This window comes from Parasteatoda tepidariorum, chromosome X2, assembly GCF_043381705.1.
Source record: "Parasteatoda tepidariorum isolate YZ-2023 chromosome X2, CAS_Ptep_4.0, whole genome shotgun sequence".
Lineage (NCBI taxonomy): Eukaryota > Metazoa > Arthropoda > Arachnida > Araneae > Theridiidae > Parasteatoda > Parasteatoda tepidariorum.
The window spans coordinates 42,695,534-42,705,620 of record NC_092215.1 but is presented as its reverse complement, the minus strand read 5'-3'; the positions used below and the strand labels follow the sequence as shown (position 1 = coordinate 42,705,620).

The window sequence follows — 10,087 nt, the reverse complement described above, 5'->3', positions numbered from 1 at the left end:
TGAATGACGGGAATTTCCCCTTCTTGCTTGAATCGTTCTAGTTCAAAATGGTGGAGAGAGCAATTAATATTTTCATAACTGGGAATTTTTTTCGTTTTCTATATTTATTTTTAGAATAGCAATAATTATTTTTTTTCTAATATTTTGTTTATGATTGATTAGATATCATTCTAATACTAAAACATTATTGCCCGAAAAATAATGTTTATTTATTTTCTGCTTCTTAGATTCAGATCATTTTAAGCTTTGTTTACCTTGGAGGTCAATTATACGGAAAAATCAAATATACGGACTTCGGGAAGTCCCGCCGATTCCGGATATGCGACTTTCCACTGTACATATCTGACTGCCAGACTACAACACTAATTTTAAACATTTTCTTTGAATGGAATATTCTAAGAAATACAATTAAAAATAATGAGGAAGCAGAAAGAAGAAAATTTCTACTTGTTTGAACAAAAAATTGACTTCAATTTGCAGGAAAATTTACCTTTATTCAATGAAAAATTGCAATGAGAGTTTAATTCCTGGGAAAAAGAAAATTACTTAAACCACCTGAGTTATTATAATGTCATATATTTCAAATTTGTAACAATACATAATTGAGGAAATGGAAAATAGACAGCAGTAAAAATAACTGATAATATATTAAACTAAGCACTAAAATTTTGAGAAGGAAAAAAAATAATTTTAAAAATTAAAAATATTTTTTTGTGTTAAAACAGTGAACAAATCTCACAAAAATTATAAAGAACCTAAGTATTACAACTTGAATCTTTAATGAAATATTCTATGTTTATTACAAATCAGTGAAAAGCAATATATATATATATATAAAAAAAAAGTAGTGAAAGCAACTAACAATTGCATTAATCTAAATAAATTATTTAAGATTGAAAAAGAAAAATAACATTGATAAAACAAAATGGTCAAATGTATGTTAAATCAAATCATATGAGTTAAAATAAATCTCACTAAGGTATTGTTAAAAATATACCTTTTTTTTTTTTTTTTTTTTTTTTTTTTTTTTNTTTTCCTTTTTTTTTTTTTTTTTTTTTTGGTTTTGTATTTCTTAAATTATTCTCATATTAAGAAAATAAAAAAAGACAAAAAAATTTAAAGTTGTAATAAGTTTTGAAGAACTAAAATGGATTTATTATGCAATTACAAAAATTTAAGAATTTAAAAAGCAGCAACAAAACTTCCTATTAACAAAATATTTCCTAACTTGAAAATGATTCCAAAATAATTCATAATTCTAATAAATAGTATATGCTTGCACAGTGTAGTACTTGTGTGATCAATGAATACAGACATTAGCTAAAGAGAACTAGCCCATGAATGTCATTTTTGAAGATTTAATAAAAGGCTAAAAATAGGAACTAGAACTTATGACCTGCCATTGGCATGTTATATAAAATTGGTATAATAAACCTAACAGTAAAAAAAACATTTATATTTTAGGATAAAAATGTATACTTATGTAAGATTTATATAAATAATTATTACAGTATAGAACTATTTATCTCAAATCCAAAAAACCGGGAAAAATTTTGCTCGATTTTCCTGCCATTTTGAACTAGAACGATTGAAGAAAAAAGCGGAAATTTGTCTCATCCTTGACGCCGAGTAGAGGAAAATGTGGGGGAGGGGGACTTTTTCTCCCTGTTTGTGGAGAGAAAACTTAACGAAACGTAACAAAACAATATTTTTCAATTGAATAAATTCTGATTCTTTCAAAGTGCGGTATCATTTGCAAGTTTTTATTCCATCTCATTTTGTTCCAAATCGTCTGCTTTTATAAAATAAAAGGAGAAGATTATTTATTAATCTAAGCATACAATTATTTATTACCACTAGCAGACGACTATTTTATCAAGAAGATTGCAGCTTTCTTTTTTTAAAAATTATACAAATTTAATTCCACAATGTCTTGGATTTTTTTTTCTTTTCCACCATTCACAATAAATTTCATGCTCTATAAGTTAGTTCTTTTTATTCATAAATTAAGTTTTTTTTTTAAATTCAGTTGGTCTTATAATATCTTGCCTTGTACGGGATTGTAATATTTATGATAGTGCCTTTTTTAACTATTGTTTCTATTTGGTAATTTTTAAGTGTTGTTTTTATTTAGAGTAATAAGTTTTCCTTTTATTTTATCTTTTCTTTTCCTTAGGTCTTTTCCTTTTTTAATCATTGGTTTTGTTTTATATTAGTTAATTTGGTAATTTAAATTAATTCTCAAAAAATAAATATGTGAATTTATTTTTTAAACTTGTTTTTCTTGTAAATGTTCTTATTCTTAACTTGTAAATGTTCTTATTCTTTTAAATGACTTTTTTTTTTTAATTTAGGAGAGCTATCCTTTTTTCTTCCTGATTTTTAAACGTGTTACTGTATTTTATTGTATTTTGGGTTCAATAAAACATTGATTAACAACACTTTTTTAGCCGATCCAGAAAACTGGAAAATTCAGACATCCGGGATAGCGATGGTCCCGAGCATCCCGGATGAGTGGTTCTATACTATATATATCATATCACTCGAGATACTAAAAATACCATATTTAACTACAAAAATTTTCTTCAAAACAATTATAATTGTAAATCCAACATAACTTTTTTGGCATTTGCTTTTAAATTCAAAATCAATACTGTATACTTCTCAGTTTTAAGGAAAAACATCTTATGGTTTTGTAAATGAGTCCTGTAACTTTAAATTAATGAATCACAAATAAACTTGCTTTTTATAGCTTAAATTTTTCAAAGTAGTTATTTAAAAAAATGATGCATATTTAGTTAAAATTTGGAAAGGTTATATAAATGGAAGACTGTATTTAATAATGCTTAAATGCAAAAGCATACAGAGTTATCTTCAATCAATGAAAACTACAGTACATTAATTTATATTTTGTGAAATTACTCAGCTATAAAAAAGAATCATATAGTTGTATAAAAGATTTGGATTTTTTTCCTTGATTTAAAACAATTTTTTTTAACTAATAATTTGTGCAATTAATAAATAAATTTAAATCTTAAACTTATCTAATATAGTATAGATATTAAAGCTGAACATATATGAATTATTCTCATTAAATATTATGTTAGATAAATAACTTGAAAATAAAAATAAAGTAAACAAATTATTTTAAAATTCGAAGTATCTTCCGCTATCATAACCAAAGTAACATTTCATTGTTATTACAATGTTGTAAATCATTTTAAATATAACATTTACAATAATTTTTAATAGAGTATGCAGGTTTCGTTACAAAAAATAAATATTCTGAACAAAATATTATTATTTTGTAAAAATAAATAAAAACAACTTTCATACTTACATTCAGCAAAGTGTGCAGCTTAGTATCATCTAAAATAGATAAAAGAAATTCCTTGTCTTTAATAGAACTATCTGATAAACACTGTATTGTGTCTAAACTATCTAAAACTACAGAAATTGCACCTAAAACAAATAATAAAAATTAGTATGCCTTATCATTTAAATAAGTCTGTTTTTTTATAAAATATTAAAAATTAAAAAAAAGCTGTAAGAAATACTTTATACAGTCATAAATGTTTTAGAATAAGGCTAAAGAACCTTTCAACACAATAAAAAAAATAACTTTTTATTATCTTTCAATTTTTATTAATTTCAGTTCTTTTACTCATAATAAATAATCTTTCTAAAAAATTTGCGAAAAAAACTAATAATATTTCGTAAGTCACAAAATTATCAGACAGCAAATTTAGTGAATAATTAAATTCTACAGCAAACAAGAGATATTGTTTTGGAAAAGTACTCCACATTATTAAACTGAATTTTTTCTGAATAAATGCAGAAACATGAAATATTTTTATTACTTGTGATCATTTTGCCAAACAACTTTTGATTGTCTTAATCAAGCATTTAGATATCAGTTTAACTATTTATTAACTTAATAATAAAATCCCAAAAGTTTCTACTTTCATTAAAAATATATAATTGTAAATGGCTAACAAACAAAACTCTTAATACATTGGAACTCCAATTATCTACACTATAGTTACCTAGATTAGAAATTATCAAAAAGCTTTGAGTAAGTAATAGCTGATTATGAAATTTCAAAGCACAAGCACATACAAAGTGCAGTATGGGCAGATTAGGTATATGTTATAAAAAGTTATTAGCAGACCCAAAAGTAACTGAAGTATTTTTCAGATATAAATGACATCTTTATTAAATTAATACTTTATAAGCAGTAGTTGCTGCTTTTTTTCTAAAAAATACCCTTTTTGCAATTATCTAAACAACCAAACATTTTATTAACATAGAGTTTAGAACCAATCATTCAAAAAATGGGAGTTCTACTGAATTACAATGAAATAACCATTTTGTTATTAGATTAGGCAAACATTGTTTAATAAGTAACAGAGCACATTAAAAGTGAGAAAAGTTATCTCATCATGCAGTAGTGATAAAGAGAGCAACATTGCACAAAAGAAGTCATAGGTGATGATTGCAATATCCTATTAACAACACAAGTTAGCAGTGTCTATTAATTTAGTGAAAGGACACAGATCAGAGGTGCAAGTGAGTACTTGTTATATGAGAGAATAAGGAAGAAAACTTTTGACACTATCTCATTCAGGATACTACACATAAATCTGTGATAAGACTATAAGTGAGGAATACTATTTTGTATAGTGCAGTGCGATGTTAAAATTAGTTAACTAGTACAAACAAGAGGATATCTATCATTAGGATAGAAGATGACCAGATTTTACAGGAACTAGATCCTAGAAAAGATTATGACTTTACCTTATACAACAAAGATATTCCATACAGCTAACAAACATGACTTTTCTTAGACTTGCCTGATTACATTTAGAAGAAACTTAATCAAGAGCATCTTGATGATGTGAGATAAAACCTGGCAAAAATTAGTCAATAAGCGTCATAAGTGCAAAGAAAACAATGAAATATAAGAAATTTAAGCGCCACTTAATTGATTGCAAATGTTTCTTACACAATGCTATTGTTGGTGCAATTACATTTGTCGAGGTAGGTAACTAAAATAATCAAGTGCTGCAAACCAGTGGAAGGAAGAGAAATAAGAATATTTTTCCAGCAAAAGAAAGCTGCACAAATATACAAACACATCTCAGGATAAAAAAAGGAAAATAGATAAAATTATTATATTAGTTAAACATTAAAAAAGTAAAGGAAGTCAATTTTTTTTCGCATACAGGAAAGCAATTTAAAAACTCAAATTAGCTTACATATGAGCTAAATTTTTTGCACTTTTCCATCTCCACATAGGATAGGATAATTTAAAGGCATTCAAATAGGAAAGTTAGGTTAGATTCAACAGAGAATTTACGTGTAATATAAATAAATAAATTACTTCAATCGAAGTAAGCATGAACCCAGTGAGAATACTGGTTGTAGGAAGTTAAAGGTAACAGAATACTTTAAAATATATAATACAAAAAGGTATTCAAATAGAAAGATTTTTAAATATAGTTTGTTTTGAAATCATTATTTCTTTTTAGACAACTGTGAGAGTGAAACAAAAAATATGAAAACATTTTCTACTCAGGGCATAATTTCTGGGAAAAAAAGTGCAGGAACCATAATATATACCAGCCAATTTTGAAAAAATGACAAAGTGTAAAATGCGTACATATTTTTAGCTTGATATGTAACACATATTCTTAAATTTAGGTACAATTAACACTTTGAAAAATATTTTAACATATAAAATGCCAGGAAAACAGAAGTTCAATACAAATTTTGTAAAAATGGATTTAAAAAAAGGTTAATTTTAAACAGGTACATATAAACAAGATATAAAAGTTTGCAGATATTTTAATATTCTTCAGAACATACATAATTTTCTTCAGAACATACCTCATCCCCAGAGTTCAATCTAACAAGTAAAAATTCACTGGAATAAAAAAAGTAAGGGGACTAAATCCCTATGCAAATTAAACCCGGATTCTAGCATTAAAATGTTATGTAAATATCTAGTAAGTCTACTTCTAAGTAAGTTTCAATTACAAGCAAAATTTTTAATTAAAAAAATGCAGTGGCATCAACAAGTCAACATAATCATAAATAAAATACAAAGTTTTAATATACAATATATATGTAATACATAAATAATACATCTTTTAAAAACACTGTAAATGTAATATATTTTATACATAAAAAAAATTTAATCCCATTTAAACTATATTTTTCATATTTTCGTCAAAATTTATAAAAACCATAAGTCACCATGATGTAGTTTAGATATTCTCAATGTTAGGGGAAAATTTTAACATCCTTCCAGAAAGTTCCAGAAAGTTATTTTAAATTTCTCCCTCAAAATGTAAATAAAATCCCAAAGCTTTCGCAAATGATTACGTTTGTCTGGCCACTCCCCCATACACTGTTTTCCTACATAATAATATAAGAGAAATTAGACTGCTCTTTGGGAAAAGATGAGCACCTAAATGCGGCTTTCTGTATGCATGCTCATATGATGTTTAAAAATAAATTGAAAATATAATAAACAAGGAAATAAAATCTTTGCAAAATATTTAAAATAATAATGTTTATGGAGTTTTCTTTTCATACCACATTATTTTGTTAATACAAAACTGAATGTCATTGTTTAATAATAAAATGCAATGAGAGTATCTGTAATAATACTGGTTTCATGAAAAAGCACATAATGCACTATGAACTGGTATATTTTTTAAATGTCTATATTGCTAATTATCATTATGAACATAAATTGAAATACCTACATCTTAAAAGCTTTAAAATTATACAGAAATCAAGTTTTCACCTTGTCTTCTAATTTCATATGCTTCAATAAATATTAATTCTATCAAAGTTATAAATTATTCAGAGTTTTCGCTAGTTTTTAAACAATTAGTGTATTTAAAAAATGAGGTTATTCTGCACTCATATTTGAAATAAAAAAGAGAGTCTAACTTTGAAAATGTGCAAAATAGAAAATACAGCAGTTATCTTCCAGACCCGTCCATCCCTTAAATAGGGATGACATTATTTAGAAGCTACATAAAATTTTAATTTAATTAGGAAATTTAGGTTAAAAAGTTTAATTTTTACAAAGATGTATGAAATGAATAATACAATTTTGCTCTTACAAAATGTTTACAAAATTTAGGAAATTTAAAATTATCTCTAACACAAGTTTGTTTAAAAATTGCAGATACCATTATAGATTAACATAAAAGTACATAAGTAACATAAAAGTACATAAGTTTCTCTACATCACTTCACAGCCTAGTATGAATCAGAAAATGATAGATGTTTTCACTATTTCTGCAATGGAATGTTCTTTTTAAAATAACTATCCATCATTTTCAATCAGTGGTCCAGTCATTTAATAATTTTTCTTTCTCCTAGATCCATAGTACCCAATATCATCAAGACGGTTCCTGGGTGATTAGGCATTTTTTCCCTTCTTTTCTCATCAACTCCCAAATATATTTTTAACTATGAAATTCTTTAGGCATGCATTTTCCAATGCATTGTTCACATTCTTACCTAATGTTTTGATATCTATTTTCCTCTAAACTTGCAACACCTAGGATTCTCACTCCACCACAACATCCTCAAAACACATGTTTATTATTCCCCTTCTTTTATTTAATTATCTTGTTCAAATTTATTTCCTGTCTCTCATCCCTCTTTTTATCCTTGATATAAATTGTTAGTTTTCCTCTGAATTTTTTATTTTTCAAAACTGAGAAAAGATCTTCATCATAAAACAAAAATTACAGTTTGGTGTGACATTATTTATGTCCTTTACACTTTTTTGTCTTATTCATAAATAGAAAGAAGTTAATTCTTTCCTCACTAATAAAATAATCCCTTAAACAAAGCGTCAAATATTTAGGGGTGGGTGACCTTCAATAGGAGATGCAACATTTTTGATGTAAATAATAATTTTATAATATATGATCTAAATGATATTTTATAAATAGTAATTTAGTTCCGAAGAGAATTTTTCTGATTCTAACATTTTATATAGATAAATATTATAAAATACATATAAAATAAGTTAAAATCACAGTTATCAAATATGATTAACTGGATATCCACAAGTAAAGCTCAAACATCAGAAACCACAGAAAAAAAATAAAACTTATTTTCTACAAAGACAATAATATTAATTATACAAGAGCCCTTTCTTTATTATCAATAAACAGGTTAAATATATTTTAAGAATTAGTGTAATAAAACAAAGATTTTTGACAATATAAAGTTTTTGCACTTCTCTCTTAATTATGAACAACTTTCTTTGGTTTAAATAGATCAATACTGTACAAACCATGGTTCAAAATAAGAGCTTGTTAATCGTAATTTTAATCTAAAAATTCAACTTTGACTCCTAGAAAATTACACCCACTAGTCATTTTGGAAGCCTAACTTTTAAAATACCTTTGCTTTTCAAATACAATTTCTTGTTGAGCTATAAGATGGATAGGAAGTTACGAGTATAATGTCACACACTCAAGAGTTTTAGTGGGTATCTGGGCCAGAAGTTATGGGTATGATGTCACACCCCTGAGTCTCTGCCGTATTAAAGAAGAGTTCTTTATTCCTCTTCCTTCTCAGAAGCTTTTGACCCTGAAATTGGTATTTCTTATATCTTTTGTATAGAGTAGAGTCACAACACAAATCATATTCCCATGCTTTGTACTCTTACAATTTAAAAACCACACATCGCGATTTGTATTCACAAGATTTAAAAATTGTAAATCACGATTAGTATTCACGCTATTTAAAAATGACACATCATCATTTGTGTTGATGTTATTTAAAAATAATGAAATAAAGACTAAGTTAGCTGAGCTGATTAAGACTAAAAATAGTTTAATCGGAGAAGAAAATTGTGCCCATTGTTTGTTAAGAAAGGATAATGAAATATTAAAACTAGCCATTCTACAAAGTGGAAGGACATAAAAGTAGGTCAAATGATGGTTAATGCTGTGAATAAAAATATAATTACTTCCTCTAAAAACTTGCAACTATAGCAAAAGTAATAAAATGAATATTATTTATCCAAATTTTCATGTTCTAATTTGATTTATGAATGTATTCAGAAAGATAGTTGATCATATTTTGCTTATGCATTTCTTTCTCCCTTATTTATCAAATAAATGTTAGAAGCTAATTTTAGTTGTTTAATATTTTTATACATATAAATATGATACATATTTATTATTATACTCGCTTTATAGGATACATTTTGCTTTATTCTGCATTTTTCACGAATTTTTATTTTCTGTTTTTTGCTTGATATGTTTTATTTTGCATTTTATATGTTCTATTTCCGTTTCAATATTTTTGGTTTTCCTTATCCTATTGTATTGATATATTTTGCTTTGGATACATTAATACAAAATTAAGAAGCACTCTTTTTTTAAGTATATAATCATGTTAACTGATAATGAGATTATATCCATTCCTTAATTTTCTTTCTGGTTCTTTTTTAAATTTTTAAATATTTTTTAAAAGCATTTTATTTATTAATAATTTTTCTTCCCCTTAAAAATATTTTTTTTCTTTGTATTATAACTTTTATCAGGGGTGATTCTGACACTAAGTGAAAAACTCTGAAGATCTTAGGTGCAAAAACTAGATAACAAGATAGCAATTTATAAATTATTCATATTTAATACAATTTTTTTAACTAAGATTTATAATTTAACTCCCTACAAAATCGCGATGTTGAATTTTATATCATGTAAATACGATTCGCGATGCATGATTTTTAGATGGTGCGGATACGAATTGAGATAGTGGATTTTTAAATCACTCAAATACAAATCCTAAATACGATTTTTAAATCACATGTAATATTATTCGAACTGTGTAACTTTTAAATTTGGTAATAAAAAAAGTTGATGTTTGATATTAAAATTGTGTGAATATAAATCACAATATTAGCGGATTCCAACATAGTTTCAAGCATAAAAAACGTAGAAAATCTGACAAATTAAAAAAATTCAAATTGGCAGAAGAATCACGTGTATGAAAACGCCTTGTTAATGTGATTTAGAGAAAGTTGCTATATATATATATA

At 25.7% G+C, this 10,087-nt stretch overlaps 1 protein-coding gene across 2 annotated transcripts in view; it reads right to left on the bottom strand.

Moving 5' to 3' along the window:
* The window catches only part of LOC107442297 (peripheral plasma membrane protein CASK), a 138,669-nt gene that overhangs the window by 61,831 nt on the left and 66,751 nt on the right, over positions 1-10,087 (bottom strand). For both annotated transcript variants that reach the window (XM_071188090.1, XM_071188091.1), the window contains one exon: positions 3,341-3,462. In XM_071188090.1, coding sequence (XP_071044191.1) covers positions 3,341-3,462 — 122 coding nt within the window. The remainder of the gene's footprint in view (positions 1-3,340; positions 3,463-10,087) is intronic.